Source organism: Phascolarctos cinereus, unplaced genomic scaffold (genome assembly GCF_003287225.1).
Source record: "Phascolarctos cinereus isolate Bilbo 61053 unplaced genomic scaffold, phaCin_HiC Scaffold_1;HRSCAF=81, whole genome shotgun sequence".
Taxonomy (NCBI): Eukaryota; Metazoa; Chordata; class Mammalia; order Diprotodontia; family Phascolarctidae; genus Phascolarctos; species Phascolarctos cinereus.
This window is the reverse complement of record NW_027555514.1, coordinates 64,135,100-64,157,169: the sequence shown is the minus strand read 5'-3', so window position 1 is coordinate 64,157,169 and position 22,070 is coordinate 64,135,100. Positions and strand designations below refer to the sequence as shown.

The following is a 22,070-nucleotide window of genomic DNA, read 5'->3' as shown; positions in this document are numbered from 1 at the left end:
GAGCTCTGAACCAGTGGCACTTTATTAAAGGGTCCATGGCCCCTGCTGATGAAGTGGACCTCGAATCTTTCTCATAATCTGAGATGCCCCCTTCCTCCAGAGCCTTGATAGCTGAACAATGCAGATGAAGTAAACTAAAAGTACAACATCTCACTGGGCGATAGGCCTTGCCCTTCACCCTCCAGGAAGGTCTCACAAAATACAGAATCCCATTGGTTGACAAATGGGCTAACGGGCAGACCTTGACAGACCTATCTTGACCTTTGAGGAGGTCCTGATGAGCACGCCCATGGGTAAGCTGGCAACCAGGGTCACTTGTTGGTCAAGTGCTCATGGTCATCCCCCCATGTTCCCCATGCAATAGAGAGATGACAAGGGACAGAGGAGCAACAAAAATAGCTGGGGAACTTTCCATGAAATTGAGTCACCTCTGCCATGCTGGGCTTGGCTTAAACAAGGGTGGAGGTCCTCTAGTTAGCTTCCTGTGATCAAGCAAGTGAATTTACCATCTGTAGTTCTCAGCTCTGAGGCCTACTATCAGAACTTATAATCATCACCCCAATGGAATTGTATCAAACTAATTAATACTGATTGGAATAAAATAGAGGGTCAATAAAATAGGGATCCAATTAATCATCTATCACAGTTTCATATGCATTATTTTATTTGATCCTCACAACAACCCTATGATGTAGGTGCTATTATTACTTTCATTTTACACAGGAGGAAATTAAGCCTGAGAAAGGTTAAATAATTTGCCTGGAGTCATACAATCAGTATATATCTGAAATAGGATTTGAACTGATGAGGCCCAACAAACATGACTTGAATTTAAATTCTCTGTCTTGACACATAAAGAGCAGAAAGATCATGGCAAGAGAAGCAGATAAAGTGCTTCCATATGGGCGGTGAGCACTCACATTTGTAGGTACTTATTCAGTCTTCCCTGGGGCACTCAAAGGACCAGTGAACAGAGGAAGAGAAGAAGAAATATGCCCATTTCTGGTTTGGGGTCCTTAATAAGATTCGGAGCTCAGGGAAGCCCAACATTCCCTGGTAGCAGTCTGTTCCTTTCAAAGTCAGTACATGACTCTCCTCTGGGAGAAATACCCAAAGCAAAGTGGGAAGTCTCATGTAGGATATATCTCCCTCCGGCTCTAGATGGAAGAAGAAGGCAAGCAGGCTGAAATCCAGAGAGCTCTTTTTCTCCCTCTTCTTTCACAATAATGAATGTGCTTCCCACCTCTTAGTGACTCTGCCTTAGGACGAAGTTAGGAAGTGAGGGTGGAGAGGAGCCAATCTATCTGTTTGGTGAATGGGTATCAGTCAACCCGACAACAAATATTGGCTGAGCATCCCCTATACTTGTGACCCCAAATGATGTGGTTAATAAGACAGCACCTTCTCCATCTTCACGTGGGCTATGACTGATGGCACCAGTAGGAGACCCTCAGGATTGGAGTTGGGGAGAAGAAAGCCATAGTGGAAATATAACTAGCAGGGTGGCCACTCTTGAGGAAATGACCTCGTGAGTCTCAATAAGTTGACCCTCCCAACAGAGAGAGCCTAACCGGCACATTTTCTACTTAGCGGCATTCCTTTGGCTTTTTCTCAGTCATGCATCCAGGGGCCTCACTAACCTGCAAGATTGCATCAACATTGGTACTCACACTTCATGCTGCTTTGGGACCCCTGTATTTGGAGGGCAGAGTGAAGAACTCCTCCCCTAGGCTTCATTTAAGGAAGGCACTCAGGCCAGCCATCATGGAAGCCATCATGGGAAATGGCCAGCCGTTTCCCACCTGACTGGACTCCTCTATCATGCTGTTCTCTCCATCTTTCCCATCCTTCCTTCTCCCTACCTGCTTTTCATCTTCCTTTGTTTATTGTCTTCTCCCATTAGATTGTAAGCTCCTTGAGGACAGGGACTATTTTTATATTTGTATCCCCAGCACTTAGTGCCTGACACATAGTAGGTATTTAATAAATGCTTATTGACTGTGTGCTTTGTACTTTCCCCTCACTCCTGTACTTAGCCCAGTCTCTGCACACAGTAGCTACTAAAAAATGTTAACTGTAACAACAGAAGAAAGAAGACATCTGCAATGAGATTTGTTACCTGTATTCCAAAGAAACTGTAGTATTTGTAAGTCTCTGCATTACTTTGTTTTCTAAACTTTCCTTCTTTTCTTGGTTACCTAGGTGACACAGCTCTGAGCATGTATCAAATGCTTCCATAAGAGAGATAGACAGTACGTGTTGAATTCTCCATGCTTCTATACTGATTCTGCTAGAAACTAAGATGAGAAAATACATGTTCAGATCTCAGCACTATTGAGATGATGCACTATTCTGCTAAAAGTGTCTGTGCTCCAACAGGAGTTCTTGGAGTCACCGTGTCATTCCCCACGAATGGGAAGAGAAAATATGGACTTGAAGAGTCCATTAAACATTTTAAAAATGGTCTATGATAATAAATACAGAAATTTATATTAGCACCTTGAGACTATCTCATTTTAGCATCACAATAACTTTATCAGATGGGTAGCATAATTATTATCCTTATTTTACAGATGAGGAAACTGAGACTTAGATGACTGGCATGCAGTTGTACAGCTGGTAAGTGTTGCTGGTCCTTTAAGACTCCAAGTTCAATACCCCTTATAAATGCCCACACTTTCTTTCCCTCTATCGTATTATTTTACAGAATCTCAGAGTAAAAAGGTATCTCGAAGATGACCTAGTCTAACCAGTACCTGAATAGAGATTCCCTCTGCGTCATTTCTGATTCTACAGCCTCCAGTGTTGGGGACTTCACTATTCCCTGAGGCAACCTATTTCACACATGCCCAGCTGTAATTCCCGGGAAGTTCTTCCCTATTCTGAGCCAAAATCTCCGTCTCCATAACTTCAGACCTATTGTTCCTAGTGCTTATCTTTGGGGTCAAGTATAACAACGGCAATGACAACAATAACAATGAGTATTTATAGTGTGTTCAGGTTTACAAAGCTCTTTGCAAATATTGTCTCATTTTATTCTCACAACAATCTTGGGAGGTAGCTGTTATTATTATTCCTATTTTACAGATAAGGACACTGAGGTTAAGTGATTTTTCCAGCATCACATAGCTAGTAAGTATCTGAAGAGGGATTGAGAGTCCAGACCAGGGGTGGGGAACGTGTGGTCTTGAGGTCACATGTGGCCTTTTAGGTCCTTGGGTGTGGCCTTTTGACTGAGTCCATGTTTTACAAAACAAATCCTTTTATTAAGGGGATTTGTTCTGTGAAATTTGGATTCAGTCAAAGGGCCGCACTTGAGCACCTAGAGGGCCACATGTGGCCTTGAGGCCACAGATTCCTCACCCCTGGTCCAGACCTAGCCTTCCATCCCCTACACAACCCATCTGTCTTGAGGCTAACTCCTCTTTTACATGCTAATCCTTTAATATTTGAAAATAGCTATCTTGTTCCATTCTCTGCCCTCATCTTCTTTTTCTGGGCTAAATGTCTTTACTTCTTTCACGTGTATCTTACATGGCATGAATTTGAATTGAGTTTTTTCTGATTCCAAGTTCAGTACTCCATGCACTTCACTGCCTAGCTGTCAATTGAATACAGTCAGTTCTGTCCTTTACCCCTCTGCCCCTCCCCCAAAAAAGGCCTATAGTTCCTGTGTTTGGTATTCCAGGAAGAATTTTTTGAACCCTTACTAGCTCTCAGAAGAGTAGTAATGTCTATATGGGAACAGTTCTGTTTCCAGCCACCAAGTATTGCCCTCATTGGGTTAGCAGAAGGAGTGGTTATAAAAATAGCATCTGAACTTGGAAAAGGTCATGGAGTCATCGATTTTGGATTGGCACTTAAGAAATCATCTAGTCCATAAAGAGGAAGGGGTCATGAAGCTCTCCAATGAGGGAGAAAGCCAACGAGACAGCGTGTTTCATTTTTGATTGGCTGTAATTGTTACAGAAGGTTCTTTTTTTTTCTGACATCAAGCCTTTTTTTTTTTCACAACTTCCACCCATTCCTCCTGGTTCTGCCTTTTGGGCTAAACAGAACAAATTCTCATCCTTCTCTGATGTGTCAGCCTCTGAAATACTTGGCCACATTGCTATCATTCCCTCCCTCCCCTGGTTTTCTTTTCTCCAGGCTCAACATTCCCAATTCCTTCAGCTGAGAATAGAGTTCCTCTGCCACAAGGCAATCGCGTCTTTGTTTTTTGATTGCCGGCTGTAATAGTCATCGAGCCTTGCTTCACTGGGGAGAGTAACATCTCTTTGCCCTCACTGCCTTTACGCCCTGCATGAAGAAGGACGTTTCAAGCCAGGTTAGGGGGCAGACAGCCTCTGGGTCTGGGGCTATTAGCTCTACTCTGTCTATGCTGTTGACCGTGCCTTCCCACCTTTATAAGCCCCTGAGCCATAGTTATTCACTTCCCTGTTCAGAGTTCATTCATTATTTCCTTGTATAACATTTGAACTTCAGGCTTCAGGGTTACCTCTTCATTTTAGGAGAATAGATTTCAAGCTGGAAAGAGCCTTGGAAGGTTATCTAATCTGACCTCCTCATTTTCTAGCTAAGACAGCTGAGATGCAGAGAATTTGCCCATAACCATACCTAGTAAATATCAGAGCTAAGTCTTTTGTAACTATCCCAGTGGAGATTTGAACCCAGGACCTTCATTTATACAACCAGCACTCTTCTCCACAGCACCATCTAAAAGTCTCTAACACAATACTCAGAATCCATTTCTTGTACTGTCTTAACCAGTCTAGATCATTGATGTATGCACTTGACTTGCCTTGTACACAGTTGGTACTTAATGAATACTTTAGAATTGAACTGTATATAGTTCTGGACCTTCTTGACCTGTTTGAACTCTGGGCTGGGGCTAGAACAATGCTTGCACATGTCAGGTGCTTAAGAGATGTTTGTTGAATTGAATCAAATCTGGCACAGACCCATGATATTCAGTCACATTATCCTTCTGTTTGGGCCTCTTTGCTTTGCATGGATCAGTCTGCCTCTGTACATGATTTATTTTCTCCAATTTGCCTTGAAACTCCAGGATTTGACCTTGGTTTTACCCTCTGCCTTTAATCACCCAGCTTCCCTCTCTTCCTAGACTAACTGATTCTCCAGGTATAACTATTTGCCTGTGATGTCGTATTGTCTGCCATGCCAAACCGGATTGGCCTAGCTTCTGGTCTTGGCCTCTCCAGGGCTGCCAATGTCCCGCCACTGTCTGTGACCTGGGGCTGACAGATGCCCCCACACATCGCTGGGCTCCTCCTTCTGTTTCTGGGATGGACATCTTCAGGAGAAGCTTTGGCACCGAGCCTGTGGGGAGACTGTTTTCCTAGGGAACATCTGGCTATTTGGCAGGATATGGTGAGCATTTGGTTGCCTCTAATGAACTCTACTTCCCATCTGAATTGGGGAGGGGAGAGGACAAAGCGAATGACTGTAGCTCAGACTTGCATTTTGCCAGACTTCTTTGTTGGAAGAACTGGGTGAACCTCCCCCAGTGTCCAGCCACAATTTCTGAAGCTGCCATAGCAGCCAATATGCTTTGAGTATCTTTTTTTACAACATACACATTTTGGTTTTGGATTGGAAATGTATGCCCTGTCCTAATCATTTTCACATCTGCTATGTGAAACTGATTCTCCGTAAGGGCTTAGCCTCCAAGCAAAACGAACCAACAACAAAATTTAATGTTATAGCAGAAAACAGTTAATATAAGACTAAAACCATGAGACATTATCCCAGGTGTGCCCCACTTTAAGTAAATGGGCGTACAAAAATTCAATGTACATTGAAATAAATTAGGAAATGATTATTTGGGTTACAAAAGAATTCACAAGAGCTTTGTCTTCAAATAGCCAGCTCCTCGGCTGTGTTTAAGAAGATTTGATTTTGAAGAATTTAATTTTCACATAATCAGTGGGAGCTGCAGAAAGCCAGGCACACCTGCATTCCAGGATTCTCTGGAGTCTCAGTGGGCTAGTTGCCTTTGATACCAAACATTAAGCTGCTGGCTAAATGTGCTTACCTTTCCACACCATTAAGCTTCCATTTATGTTTCCGGGACATCAGTAGGCCGCCACCCCAAGCTGCCTAAGAAAAGATCATAGGATCACAGGTTTTAAAGCTGAAAGGAAACATTAGGGACCATCTATTCCAGGGATTCTTGACCTGGGATCCATGGATGGATTTTAGGAGACCCCTAAATTGGGATGGGAAAAATGATATCCTCATTTTCACCAATGCCTAACTGAAATCGATCATTTTCTTCAACTGTGAATTTAGGCAACAAACCATAGTAATAGTAGTGGCACAGTTGTGGTAGAGATTTTGAAATATAACTTACAGTCATCACTACTTTAAAACTGCTGAAGCTATTAAACCTACTGGTAGATATTAGTATACCACAAATTTATTTTTTGTATTTTGATAAAGTATTAATTTTTTGCTATTTGCCAGTTATTTTGATACCTGTATTTAAATATATTTAGTTTCCTTTGTAATTTTATCTATTGTATGCTAGAAGTTCAAGGACTTCACAAGACTGCCAAATGGGCCCAAGGCATAAAAATGTTAACAACCCATGGTCTAGTCCAGTGCTTTCATAGGAATATAAGAAAAACAAGAACCCATCCTTCCTTTTCTAGATTTCTCTGATTAGGGGGCACAAATAGCTTTTGGTGCCTTCTGCTAGACAGATGATCTTGCCCACTGAAGACCACCTCTCTGACTATAGGCATACTTAAATTTGGTTATATTCTGTACTGGCCTTCTGAAGAGCAGAGTTGGTTGAATCTTCCCAGAATCTCTGACTGCATTCAAACTTTTAGGTTTGTGTGGGAAGAAATACTTAGGGAACATCACCTCTGCCTGAGTACAGTGCAGAAGAGTCCACGCTGTTTTCTCTCCTCCTTTCGTTAAGGTTCTAGTGCAGAGTATGTGGAAATAAAACCTAGGAATCTGAAGTGTGAAGAAGGGGGTCTTTTGAGGCATGAGGTCAGGTGGCTGGGTGGGAAAAAGAGGTCTAGTTTCTCTCTTAAAAAGGATGTAGCCCTCAGCAGGAGGATATAAAAGGCTACCTTGCCAAGAAGAGCATATTAAAAAAGAGGAAATTCATCCAAGGATGCAGATGATAAAGTATTACTTAAGCAGGGAGATAATTTGGAGAGTTTTAGAATGGGTTGCCTAACAAGTTGTTAATCTTCCTGGAAGGGTCTTCCATTTACCAAGATTTGTACCAGTGGGGAATCACCTTTGGAAAATGATGTGTCTAAACAGAATAGAGATTCATTTGAAAATTAAAATTTTAAAAACCTGCAATATTGAAATAAACCCCTGATATTTATGTGCTTCATGGGTATCCTTGTGATGTCAAGAGACAGGAAAGCTGCCAGCTTATTGTTTAGACCCCCTGCGGTGACCTTATGGGAGGACAGGAATAAGAGTGGCCTAGGACCCCAGGCATGAATGGGTTGTGACCTGCTTTGCCGGAGGGAATTGCCACATGGATAAAGGTCGCAGATTTTTTTCAAACATTGCCAAAATAATTCAAAATTTAAAATATAAAATAGATATGCAGTGTTAAATTATTTTTGTATATTATTATTGTAATTTAAGATTTTTTTTCACTTTTAAAAGATACACACTAACCTCAGAGTTACATAATGGGCTTATAAGGCCTGTTTTATAACTGAGGATTTGTGTTGCTTTTCTTCTCTATTTTAATTATAGAAATCACATAAAAATCAAAGAGCATGATAGAAGTTTGAAAAGTTAATACAGTATTTTGAAAGAACTCCTATTTCTATTTTCAATAGGAAATATGGGTCGGAGATCATGGAGCTGAACTCAGAACAGAGAGGATGTCTTATTTTTAAAATCGTTAAGGTGACTCCTTTTAGTGGATTGGTTAGCAAGGTTAAACAGGCTGGTCAATCTTTGTGTAACTGGGCAGCATGTCATAATGGAAAGAAAGTGGTTCACGAGACCCAACTTCTAATTTTGATTCTTCTACTAACAAGCTGCATGACCATAAGCAAGTCATTTAAACTCTTTGGGACTCAGTGACATCATCTGTAAATGAGAGAGCTGGTTGTATTACATGGATTCTAAAGTTCATGCTATAATTTCCTGCCTGGGGCCAGGCCATCCAAGAAGATAAACAAGAATTTGCCTAGTTTTGTCATAATCCACACTGCTGGGTTGGGGGGGGGGGAGAGATGGTAAAACAAAACGAAACAAACAAGTTTCTGATAACAAAGAGACAACTTTGCGTCCATGATGGTGAGAATTTGTCAGGCCTGCCTGACCTTAACTAAGGAAAAGGAATTTCAGTTCTCCCAGGTCCTAGACTCAAATCCAGCCACAACAACAAAAATGTCTAGTGAGGTAGGTGAGATTATTATCTCCAATTTACAAATAAGGAAATTGAGATTATGCAGGTTGAGTGACTTGCATAAGGTTGCAAACAATCTAAACTTAAATCCTTTTAAAAATAGATTTTTCATTTGGAAATATTTTGGGTGAGTCTGCCTTCGTGATTCTTTGGAATAAATGTAATTAGTCATGAAGGCAAAATACTGGAAACATAAACTATGTTTTCTAGGCTGATTAAAATGAGAAACTGCATGGAATTGGGTATTGCCAACTTAGCAAATACCCAAGCCTGCTTTCTTCATCAAGCCCACATGTCTGATGTGGAATCCTTTTTGAAAAAGTTTCTCAACTTTGGGATGCTGACCTAAACCCAACATCTTGTCTCCTTTAAGGGTGTTACATAGAAGTGTCACACAAGCAAAAAGGAAAGAAAATGTTCTGGGGGGAAAAAAAGAATCTTGCTGTAAAGAAGTTGATTGTTTGCAGTCAGTTTTGTTACTCTATAGGTTTTGTTCAGTTCTGTGATTTGGGAATTAGACCTTTAGTTCCATTTGCTATTTATAGGGGCCAGAAGACTTCTATGATTAGGAATTTCCATCATGATGGAAATATGTTCATTATTACATTTCAAAATGTATTGAACTCGAGAGAGTCCAACCCTTTCACATAGAGACAGCATGGTACAGTGGAATAAATGGTGGAATTGGGGTCAGATGACCATGGTTTGAATCCTCATCTTGCTACCTGTATGACCTTGGGTGAGTCACTTATGCTTTGGGGGCCTCCATTTGCTTATCTTTAAAATTAAGGAGTTGCACTAGACGATCTCCAAGGTTCCTCCCAAGTCTAAAGCTATCGTTCTCTGATTTTACGCAAGCAAGTTGAGGCATCAGAAGATAATAGGTCACAGAAATACAACGTAAAGGGACATTGGAGGGATATAGTCCAACTCCCTCATTTTGTCATTAAGGAAAAAAGGGCCCAGACAGGTAAGTGACTTGCTCAGTGTCACACAGTAATTAGCAGCAGAGTTTGGATTCAAAGCCAGTCCTATGATTTCAGATTCAGATTTTCTGTCACATCACCCTGCCTATCATTGACTTCAAATTGATTCCTGGAAACATTAATATTAGGCTAACTATAGCCTTCCGTACTCCCTCTAGCCATGATGGGGAACTTAAGAAGACCACCATGAAATTTTTTTTTATCCCAAGAGTCACAAGCAAAAACCAAAAACAACAGCAACAAAAAGAAGTTCTTGGAAGAAAAAAACTCCCAACACACTTTCCCAGCCCCAGACTTCCTGCGGGGAAATCCTTCAGGAGTCAGTCCTTCATAGGGTACTTACATCCACATGCATCCAGATCTTATATTTTTTGCAGATGTCAGCAATAGCTAGAAGGGGATCAAATGCGCCATACACTGTGGTTCCTGCGGTGGCACTCACAAAGAAGGGAACGAATCCCTAGATAAAAGAGGAAAGACAAAAGAGTATGAAGGAGCAGCTTGCCTGATGGCCATTTCTTTGATATAGTCCAAACCAGCAGGCAATGTGCTTTGGAAAGTGCATTCCTTCTCTGGAATAGCTATTGTGGAGAAATAATAGGTGAATCTGCTCCATCATGGCTGCTATCTATCTTTATCCATCCATCCATCCATCCGTCTATCTATCTATCTATCTATATCTATCTATCTATCTATCTATCTATCTACCTCTATCTTTGTATGTATATATATCGACCTTTATATATACACACATATCTAAATATCTGCATATAGATCTATCTCTGTGTATATAAGTATACTTATATAAGCATACTTATATACTTCCTTATATATTTATGTAAGTATATAGCTATATAACTTATATAGCATATAAACTTATATAAATATATGCTTACACACCTCCTTATATACTTTTATACATATATATGTAGAAATAGACACATAGAAATTGATTGATTTAGGGTTGAAGGCCTGGAAAATTCACTATATATAAATATGTGGGTGTATATCAAGATATATGCTTTATCTATCTATCTATCTATCTATCTATCTATCTATCTATCTATCTATCTGTCTGTCTGTCTGTCTGTCTGTCTGTCTGTCTGTGTGTCTGTCTGTCTGTCTGTCTATCTTTCTGTCTGTCTGTCTGTCTATCTATCTATCTATCTATCTATCTTTCTGTCTGTCTGTCTATCTATCTATCTACCTATCTGTCTATCTATCTATCTATCTATCTATCTATCTATCTATCTATCTATCTATCTATCTGTCTGTCTGTCTGTCTGTCTGTCTATCTGTGTCTGTCTGTCTGTCTGTCTGTCTGTCTATCTTTCTGTCTGTCTGTCTGTCTATCTATCTATCTGTCTATCTATCTATCATCTATCTATCTATCTATCTATCTATCTATCTATCTATCTATCTATCTATAAATCTATCTATCTATCTATCTATCTATCTATCTATCTATCTATCTATCTATCTAATTTTCTAGGCCCTAAATTTCACCCTCTTCTTATGCTATTCTAACCTGATCCTCCTCCTCCTCTTCCTCTTTTCATCATCAATTCATCATGTTCCCAATTTCCACACAGGTGGCAAAGTGGTTGAAATGCTGGGCTTGAAGTCAGGAAGACTTGAGTTCATGTCTGACCTTTAGCTATGTGATCCTTGGGCAAATTACTTAACTCTGCCTCAGTTTCCTGAATTGTGAAATGGAGATAATAGTAGCACCAACATCATGGGTTGTTGTGAAGAGCAAATGAAATAACATTTGTAAAGTGCTTATCACAGTGGCTGCAACATAGTAGGTGCTTAATAAATGCTTGTTCCCTTTCTCCTTTCCCCACTGATCATTGGGAACTGAAGAAATAACATCTTCTATGGGCCAAGATGCTTTTATTAAGGATGCATACAGAAAGACAGGAGAGGATTTTTTCCATGGAGACACAGGGAGAAATGTTCAAAGAGGAAGTCACAGATTTACCAGCTTTATCACATTTTCCCCCTCCCCATCTTTTCTGTTCCTGTCTCTTTTGACCGTTAGACCCGTGTTTTACCTCTAGGTGGCACAAAAGGCCAAGGCTGTAATCCTTCAGAATGCTGCTTAACTAGGAGACAAAGGATGTGATACACTCCAACTTTCTCCTCCTGCCTTCTCTCTCACTTTGTCTAGCCCTGAAAAACGTGTACGGTCTTTTGCTGTCCTAATCCCTGCAGGCTGCATTTGCCAAAAACCTCTACTAGCAGAGCAGAGCTCTGAAAACAAAACTGACCTTGCTGGTCTACGAACCAAGGTGTAAAGTGAGTGGCTTCACCGTGACAGCTTAAAGAAAACCTTATTTGCTCCTCGCAAAAGATGATATTTGGAGAGAAGAAAAAACATGTTTGGATGTGTTTGAAGACAAACTGAGCTGAAACTCAGAGTTATCCACAGTTTCTCCTCACATAAGATACATGGAAGCTTTGGGATTATTTTTAATAGTGTCAATAAAAATAATAATTAGTATTTATATAATGTTTTAAGGCTTACAAAGCACTTTGCATGTATTATCTCATTTGAGCTTTCAAAATACCGAATGAAATAGGTAATACTATTGTTCCTGTTTTACAGATGAGGAAATTGAGGCCCAGAAAAGTGATTTGCCCAGGGTGTCATAGCTAATAGGTGTGTGAGGTCACATATCAACTCAGGTCTTCCTGACTCCAAGGCTAGCACTTCATCCACTGGCTCACCTAGATTATTCCTTAGAATGCTGCATTTTATATTTTCTGTTTGTCAAAGTAATCTTCCTGAAGTCTGTCCATCTCGTGCCAACACTCAGTCAGTGATAGCATCACAGACCCCCAGCCCTGAATCCAAAGTAATTGAGAAAGTTATGTCAAGAGCAAAATAAAGACAAATCTTGTGGAAGGCCACAAGGCTTTTTCATCTTAGTAACCTTGGCCTCTTGAATGTGTAGCTTCTATTCCAGAGGAGTAATCAGGGATTGGGTGGGAACTTCCAAATTTTCCTGCAAGGAAGGAGATGGAGTTTGATTTCTGTTTCTTAAAACAGAAACAGAACCTGTTTTCCCCTGGATAGAAATGGAAACGAGGTGTTCCAAACTTGTAATGAGGTATGCGTTGCTCACTGCACAAACTTACTTTTTGTTTAACTTCAACAATTCTTCTCTCCAGATCAGATGGAATCATTTTCCCTCTATGAAAAAGAATAATTATGTCAAAAGTTTGATTTAAGTAATGTCCTCTGAATCCTTTAAAAGGTAGATAACATTGCACGGGAAATAACCTGAACCAAAAAGTGGATAACAATGACCATTTTAGAAGGATGCACTAAGGCAGAGAAGCTGGAGCTTTACTTAAGGATGCTGACCTTGGAGGGGGAAGCTTACCTCTTATGGCAAGGTCTTGGCTTGCTGTCTCCACATCATGCAGAGTCAACTCTGAGGTTCCCAACCTTCTCCCAGGGCCCACCTTCACTGACCACTGTCCCTTTTCCCATCTGATTTTTTTTAATTAGTGCTTTTATTTTTATCAATGATTTGGATAAAAATATAGATGGTGTAATCATACAATTTGCAGATGTCACAGAGCTGGAAGGTATAGCTAACATGGTGGATGTAAAGTCAGTATCCAAAAGAATCTTCACAGTCTAGATCATGGAGGTTGGCTTCCCAAGGAGCAAATCTGGCCCAAGCCCACTGCCAAGAGCTAAAATGTTTTTTTTTTACATTTTAAAACATAAGACTTATTTTTTTAAAATAAAAAAAATATTCTTAGCTCATGGACCTTTCAAAAACAGGCAATGGCTGGATTTGGCCTGTAGACCATTGTTTGCCCACCTCTTGCCTAAGAGCATTGGGCTGATGATGAAATTTAATAAGCATAAATGTAAAATCTTCATTTGGGTACAAGAAATCAAGTATGAGATGGAAAAGGTTTGGTTCAATGACAGTCATTCTGAAAAAGATCTGGGAATTTTAGAGGAGTTCAAGATTAGTGTGAGATGTGATAGAGACGACAGCCAAAGAAGCTAATAGGATGTTGGACTGCATTAAGAGGGGGCGTGGCTTCTAGGTATCAGGAAGTGATAGTTCCACCATACTCTGCCCTCAGCAGACCTCATCTGGAGCATCGTCTTCAGTTCTGGGCACCATGATTTAAGGAGGACTTTAAAGAAACCAGAGAGCTGAAAGGATGGCAACCAGGATGTGAAGGGCTTTGGGTCCATGTCATGTGAGAATTGGTTGAAGGTATTAGGAATGTTTAGTCTGGGAAAGAAAAGACCCTGGGGGAACAGAAAAGTGGTGTTGAAGTACTTGAAGGACAGTCATAAGGAGAGGGGATTAAACCTTCTAGGGCCCATTTGGCCCTAGAAGGAAGATTCAGAAATAATGGCTGAAAGTTGCAGAGGTAAATTTAGGCTCCATGTCCTAAAGTAGAAAAAGCTACCTCAGAAGGCAGTAGTTCCCCTTCCTTGGAGAACTTCAAGCACAGACATGATAGCCACTTGTTAGGTATGTTAGCATAGGAAATCCTTTGTGTATGGGCTGCACTAGTTGACCTCTGAGGTTTCTTCTAACTCTCAGGTTCTGATTCCATATTCCCTTCTCCCATTGTCTGTTCCAGAGATTGGGTTGGTGTTTTCATCCCTACCATAAATGTTGGGGGTCATACTTCTTGGGAAACAGCCATCCTTGAGTATCCGTACATAACCAAGACTGACCACCCTCTGACCCTGACTCAAATAATTTTCTCTGGTTGCCAAAATTCCTAATGACAGCTTTCTCGTTGGTTCAAAAGACGTTGTCATTTCTAGGGAAATGTTTTATTCATTTCTCTAAGTGACCATTGTCCATGGTGCATCCCTTTGCAGTTGTTAGTATCCTTCTGTCTTCCTCAAAAATATTTATCATACATAATTTTTGTCTGTTTATTTATGCACATGTTGTCGCTTCCCCCTGCCCCCACAGAATATAAACTCCTTGAGGGTAGGGACTGTTTCATTTTTGTCTTTGCATCTCCAGTGCCTGACAGAGTCTGCCACATTTGGTTCCTGGTTGATTGGCAACACTGATCATCCCATGTTTGGCTCCTGTAGCATCTATAAGAGGTAGCAGGGTTTAATGGAGAGAGTGCTGAATGACCCTCTCGATGACACATGCTAATGATATGACCATAGGCAAGTAACTAAGTAACATATCTCATGGTTTTAGAAGTGGAAAGGATCTCAGAGGTCCAATGCCTGTATCTCTCCCATTTTGCAGATGAGAAAGCTGAGCCTCAAAGAAGTTCAATGATTTACATGGGTATGGGCTAAACTATGATTTCTGAGCTTTTGTTTTCCCATCATTAAAATGGAGAGAGGCGAGCTAGGTGGAACGCTTACTAGTTGTGTGACTCTGGACAAGTCACTCAACCCCAACTGCCTCACCAAAAAAATTGGAGATGAGAATAATAGATGTACTATGAATCATCATCATCATCATCATCATCATCATCATCATCATCATCATCAATAGTGTTCCCTGGTATACCCATTTCATAAGTTGCCTTCACTTGATTTCATATCTATCTATCTATCTATCTATCTATCTATCTATCTATCTCTGTTTATCTGTCTTTCTGTCTGTCTTGTCTGTCTATCTGTCTGGTCTGGATTTTTTAGTTTTTTGGTACAGGAAATTCCTAGACAGGAGATTGTCTTTACCAATGCAAATTAGCACCTGCTTTACAACTTACAGTCACAAAGTTACCTGGGGCTTTGAGAGGGTAAGTCACTTTTCTAGGGTCACCTGATAGTACACGTAAGAGATAGTACTGGAACCCAGGCCTTTAGTCCCCTGAGGAAAGCTCTCTATACACTTGTGTTACACTGCCTCTTAGTGGCTTTCGTAATAAGTTTTGAAGCAAGACATCTGTTAATTAAAGAGGAAGTAGCAAAACACCTGCATTTCAAAAGTGTGACAGAATGAACTGGCAAGACAGGAAATGCTGAGAGTAGAATGAGCCATTCTGAAATCATTTGAGTATCTTCTTTTATTTTTTTCCCACTAGAAGTATGAATAATACAGATTGGAAATGGCTTATACTTGAAACAAGAGGAGATAAATACTAGAGGAAAGTCAATGAGCTGGGAAAGAGCCTTTTTATTCCCCATACTCTCTATTTCTTATGTGAGGGTGAGGGGCACTCAACTGATCCTTGCTCAATTGATTTTCCCCTAGTCCAGTTAAAGAAATCACAGAAGGTAAAAAGCAGGTAACAATAAGGAGTTAAGGACTTAAACAACGTACTAGCAGTATCTCTACTCCATTATACCATGTGAGTAGATTCATTAGTCAAGCCTGAACAAATTAGAGGGCCAGCAGCCATTGGTAGATGAGCCACATTTCAGTAGCTCTTTAAAAACTGAGATAGATTCTCTAGGGGCTGGGTTAAGGTAGGAGTAAACTCTGAGGAGTATGAGTTTTGTCAGTCAAAAAAAGAAGGGATCAGTCTTTGCTTGGACCTGGGTCTGTGGAGGAGATTTGAGGCCGGGCATCTTGCAATAGAATTGCTTGCCCAGCAGTAGACACCAACCTAAAAGGGAGTGGACCTGACTGCTCAAAGCACCAGAACAGGGGAGTTTAAGTGCCCAACCTCAGGAGTCGAACTTGCAGAGGGAAATTAGTTGAGTGACCTGCCCAACAAAGATGCCGCCTCCAAGGAGAGCAGTATTATGTTCTCAAGATTGACGAGGCGCCCTAGGTCTAAGTCTAATATTTTTTAAAAGAATATTACATGTATGAAGTCTGAATGATATTTTGATATCTTTGGAGAAAGATCCTCCAGAACAAAAGAACTGCTTATTTTATTGGTAGAGCTATATAGCTTGATCTTATCCATAGGCAACAAGGAGTTAATACATTATCTTGGTTTGATTCCTTTATTTTGGAAGACATGCTTAGTCCTATTTAGGACAGATGATAATCGACTTGAGGCCAAGCAGAATCACAATGAACTTAAGCTGCCTCTCTGAAAAATGCAATTTTCACTGTGAATTGTTCTTGAAATTCCCGCATTGGTAGCACATTTTAAGAAGAGAGTAGTTTTCCACATGGACATCAAATACTCTGATGTTCAATTAATGACATTTCTAGAGTTCAACTGGCCAATTTGTCTGGATTCTTGTCAGGCGTTGAAAGCCTGAGGGAAGAACCTCAGGGCATTACAAAGGGCCCTACTCTACATCAGCGTTCCCTTACCTTGCATTTCCCCCAACCTTGCTACATGGATCATAGGCTGGGTTTTGAGGTAGTTAGTATTGTTCTTATTGTTGTTCTTATTGTTATTATGAGTACTTAGGCAGTTAGCTAAGCACTATTTATTGGCTCTGACTCACAAATTTGGCCCCTGGTATAGGAATCCCTTGTCCCAGATAGCTTTCGTGAATGAATCAGGCCTCGCTTTGTTCTCCTAGGTATATATGGGGAGAATTTTTTTTTAATTTTGTGAAGAGTTGGGTGAATTTTTCCCTATTTGGGATTCATTCAATGTCTGCAACCATTTCTGATTTACTGGAGCTACTGCTAGTCCTAATTAGCAAGGGCTTTTCCAGGCTTGTACCTTTAAACTGGGTGATTTGTATTTGATATTTCACTGAGAGTTTCTCTAAAGCCATATGAAAATGGTGCTCTGAATTTAACATCTCTTTGTCCAGGCAATCCATGTATATACGTTGTGATCTGATCTCATAAAGTTGAAAGCTCACCTCCTTAGGGAATGTCATGAATGATCATGAAAATATCAGGCTGCCCTCTTCCACCCCTCATCTCTATGTATTTTCTTTCTATTTACTTGTTATCTTCCCAATAGAATGTAAGCTTCTTGAGGGCAGGAAGCATTTCTTTCTCTTTGGACTTGTTATCCCCTGTGCCTAGCTCAGTACTTGGTATGTGGGATACTATAGGGACTAGAGATAGAGACTGATTCTGTAATTTTATTGGTCTTGCATATGGGGATCTAGTAATCAATAACTATCATTTATTACTCATAACAAATTCTTATTGGTTGATTGCCTGATTGATTTTTTTAATCCTCTTTATTCACCTGTCCTAGCTATCAAAGAGGTAAACACTATTAATTAAACAATATTGTAGGCCACTCAACTTATTCTGGTCGTCTTTGAAGCCTTATTATTGAGGAGGTGAGGTATAGAGGATGGAGACTGTAGGGGAAGGTATTGAAAGCAAAATCTGTGATGCTGAGTGGAGGAAAGAATACTAATGGGGAAGTCCTGTTATGCTCTGCTCACAAATAATTCCAAGCAAGTATTTCAACCATGGTAGCTTATGACCGTGCTCTGCTTTCTTAAGTGAAACCTTACTGGCTACAGAGAGGGATGTGAAGATGTGGGGGAAGACCTACTCCCATGATCTCTTTAGGACAAGCATGGTCAACCAATTGGGACACCTTAGGTATGCACTCGGAATTCTATTGTCTTCAATATTCTAGCCACTCCCTTGAATAAGAACCAAATTATTAGGGCAGTGAATAATTCCCCCCCCCCCCGTAGTCATTAGAAGTATCACCAAATTTATTGCAAATAAATCCAAAGGAAACAGAACATTTGAATGGTTTACCTATAGTCCAGCTAGAGAATGATTGATGCTGATTTTTAGTGTACTGAACAGTTTACTAATGACCTGAAAGAGTTAATGAGCCTCCCTAACCACTTTACTTAGTGTTAGAAAGGGATTCATGGCTCTGGGCAGAATCAGTTCATTTAATAAGCAAATATAATGAACCCCAGATATTTTAGAATTTAAATTGTTAGAGTAAACACGAATGACAAAGTAGAGTATTTAGCTAATCCGGTGCTTTGTAATGGAGTTGTAATTTACAAAACAAAAGGGATATGTTAGAAAAGTTACAAGGAGAAGCACTGGTTTATTTACATGTGCTTAAAAAAAATCAAAAGTAAGAATAGAATTATAAGAATGGAAGAGACCTAGAAGGACAGAACCTTCAGTGAGGCACCTTCTAGCAGTCAACCTTAAACTGACCAAGTGTCATTTTTTTTTGGTTAGGGTTATTTGCATTTTGGATTTACAATTTGGAGAAATGCCTGAAGGAGAGAGAGCTAATGCAAAATCTATCTGCAGCACCCTTGAGAGTCCTTTGGGTACTTTTACCACCTTCTAATTTAGTGCCCTCTCTTCAATTCCTTAATATTTTCATTGTATGTAACATTTATTTTCTCAAAAGAATGTAAGCGCACTGAGGGCAGGAGCTGTTTCTTGTTTCTTTTTTTGGCTTATAGTGCCTGGTATATAAGATAAGGACTATACGTTTGGTTTCATTGGTCTGGAACAAAATATATGATTAATTAATGCATAATGCTTGATTAAATTGCTGCTACCTGTCTATCCTAACCCTGTCCTATCTTCTATCACTCTGAGTTTTCTATTCTTTGCTAACAAGATGTTGTTAATGATGATGGTGATAATGATAATGATGATGATATCCTTTATATAGTGTTTTAAAATTTGCCAATCACCTTTCATATATTAACTCATTTAACCCCCACAAGAACACTGTGAAGTAGGTGCTATTATAATCTCCATTTTACAGATGAGGAAACTGAGAAGCTAAATGATTTACCCAAGGACACTTGCTTCCAGTTTTATGGTGTTAGATAAATGGTGGAAGATGCTTCTCATTTCTGTTCTTCAGTAGTACTTCATGAACCTCTAAGAAGAAAGACCTATGCCAACTTAGGAGCTAAGTGGTACAGTAGATAGAGGGCTAGCTTTGGAGTCAGGAAGAGCTGAGTTCAAATCCTGCCTCACACACTTGGTAGCTGCCTGACCCTGGGTAACTCACCTGCATCAGTTTTCTCCTCTGTAAAAATCTGGGATAATAATAGCATCTACCTCACAGGGTTGTTGTGAGGATCAAACGAGCTAGCCTATGTAAATGATAACTGTTATAATTAATAAGATAGAGGCATCAATGTAGTCTAGAGAAATAAATGAAAGGTAGTTGTATTTCAATGTTTCTTTATACCAAAATATGGATTTTCCCTTTCTTCTGCCTTCCCCTTTCCCTCATCTCCCCTAGTCCTAGCCTAAGATATAGCAAAATCATATTAAGCTGCACATATTTTATCCAGGAGTTATGATTTGGGGGTGAACTGACCTCGAGTGCCAAACTGGGAAAGAAATGCTTCAGGGATAAATGTGGCTAAAGGAAGCCACGTGCGGATTTTTGGAGTCTACTGAAGATTGCCTAGATCAAAGAACATTCTCTTGGCTTCCTTCTCTCTCCCCTCCCCCAGCTTCTACCCTGTCTTCTTCCCTTTACTCAGTCTCCAAAGGCAGATCTCCTGGAAAGCACCCCTGCTCCCTTTCAGTGGGCTAAACCTGTTCAGAGAAAGCATTCAATTTTTCTTTATATGTTTTCATCTTTTTTTTAGACTATAATATTGATTTTCTCCTTCCCCCTCACCCTTAAACTCTAGATACAACAAAACCATCCTAATTTATATTGTACTAATGTAGCATTTGTAATAATTTAGAAACAGCAATTCTTACTAGTAAAAAGTCAAACTAAGGCTTTCCCATTTTTAAAGGTATCAGCAACAAGCCTAAAATAGATAATCTTTATAAAACTAAAATAAATAATCTTTATAAGAAAGTAAGGATCCCTCCAAAAGGTTCAACATTTAATTCTTGCAGGTTAAAGAATTGTATGCTTATGAAATATTATTATGCAATTTATTTAAAATTTATAATATTATTTATATAATTGTATATATTTTCCAATTTGTTCTACTCCCTTACCTTACTTATTAGTATTATTTATGTATTGGATTAACATATGTAATAAATTGAACAAAATGATGCAGGAAATGAGAGTGTTGCATTTTATGATCTCTGAGATTCCATGAGCCCATTTCTTTAACAAATGTGACTTTTTCCTATATCCCAGTGCTGCTGTTGTTCCAAATCAGTGAGGGAAACTTCTGTTTCTTTTTTGTATTTTATATTTAAATTTTCTTTTACTTCAAAAGGCTTAGTGTACTGGGAAGTGTGATTTTATCGCACATTGTTTGTAATTTACATCCCCTGAGAAACACATTCCTAATTTTAAAGGTAATGCCAATAAGAAAATTGAATTTAATATACAGACCATAGGCCATCCGATGAAGTATACCTGATTTGGCCAACATCCATTTAAGCCCTTGCCAACCTCCCGTTGTGGTACAGATTTCTCCCCCCTCTTCCTTCTCTTAAAAAGGACATCATATTCCCACTAAACATAGGGCATCAAAGTAAACCAGTGTAATAACTGTAGAAGTATCTAAGAGCTTTTATTACTTGCTACTTCAAGTGTCAACCCAAGGAAGAAACAGATTGTTCTCTTTACTAGGACATGTTCCATTTTTTGTTTGGATTGTAAGTCCTCAGTGCAACATGGGGTGAAAATGGTCCTGTCATTTGGGGCTCCTGGGAAGATAAAAATTGTTGCCTGGCAACTGACATGCTAATATGCACAGTCAGAAGGAGTCAGTGCAAGAGATGGAAACCTCATAGAGAGGCCAATTCCAAGATGTGGTTGAGCTGAGCCTTCAATAGCTATATAAGGAGAAAGAAATGCCTGAAGTGTGCCCTCTGAAAGCCTTAAGTGGTGTTGTTGTTTGTTTTTCCCCCTGAGCTGCCTTTCTGGCTTTAAAGTGGATGTGTCCATTTAAAGCCAGGGTTATCAAAGTGTAGTCTAGAGGGGCCTGGGGGCAGCTAGGTGGTATACTGGAGAGGGCGCTGATCCTGTAGTCAGGAAGAACTGACTTAGAACCTGGCCTCAGATACCAGCTGTGTGACCCTGATCAAGCCATGTAACTTGCCTGCCTCAGTTTCATAAACTGTAAAATGGGGATAATAGTAGTGCCTACCTTACAGAGTTGTTGTGAAGATTCAGTGAGATATTTGTAAAAGTGGTTGCTTCACATATATGTATATAACCTATATCAGATTGCTTACCTTCTTAGGGAAAGGGAGTGGGGAGGAAGGGAGGAAGGGAGTCTGGAACTCAAAATTTAAAAAAAAGAATGTCAAAAGCGTTTTTACATTTAATTGGAGGAAAATAAAATATTATTTCAAAAGTACTTTAATAAATGCCTATTTCCTTCCATTCTTAAGACCCTTTTAGGGGGCCTGCTAGGTCAAAACTAGTTTTGTAATAATACTAAGACATTTTAATTTCTGGTATGGTAAAAATTGATAGATATAATCTGCATGAACAAAAGTTTATAGGGGTTCTTCAATAATTTTTAAGAGCATAAAGGGCTCCAAAAATTAGAGAATCATTGATCTAAAGTGAAGATGGTTGATAGGTGTTCTCTCTGATTTTGACTGTGTTCCAGGCCTAACTCCAAAGACCATTGACCTGAGTCTTTCCTAGAGCCAACAATTGAGACTTTGCAGCCCAGTATTTGATTCCATCTCACCATTCCAATGAGCTTTTGACTGGACTAGATGGGAGAGAACATTAATTCATCAACATCAAGTTGGGCAAAGCTCTTGAGGAGATGGGGGCCTACTTGTCTAGATTCCCTCCTGAAACACCATTGGTTGCCATTTCCAAATGGCATGTGTTCTATGACTTTCTATTAGAACATC

General features: G+C 39.7%; 1 protein-coding gene across 1 annotated transcript in view; it reads right to left on the bottom strand.

The window, feature by feature from the left end:
- Positions 1-22,070, bottom strand: part of GAD2 (glutamate decarboxylase 2) — an 84,312-nt gene that overhangs the window by 30,625 nt on the left and 31,617 nt on the right. Inside the window, exons 9-11 of the mRNA XM_020978230.2 lie at positions 12,553-12,607; positions 9,752-9,868; positions 6,056-6,120 (exon numbers count right to left, since the gene is read on the bottom strand). Coding sequence (XP_020833889.1) covers positions 6,056-6,120; positions 9,752-9,868; positions 12,553-12,607 — 237 coding nt within the window. The remainder of the gene's footprint in view (positions 1-6,055; positions 6,121-9,751; positions 9,869-12,552; positions 12,608-22,070) is intronic.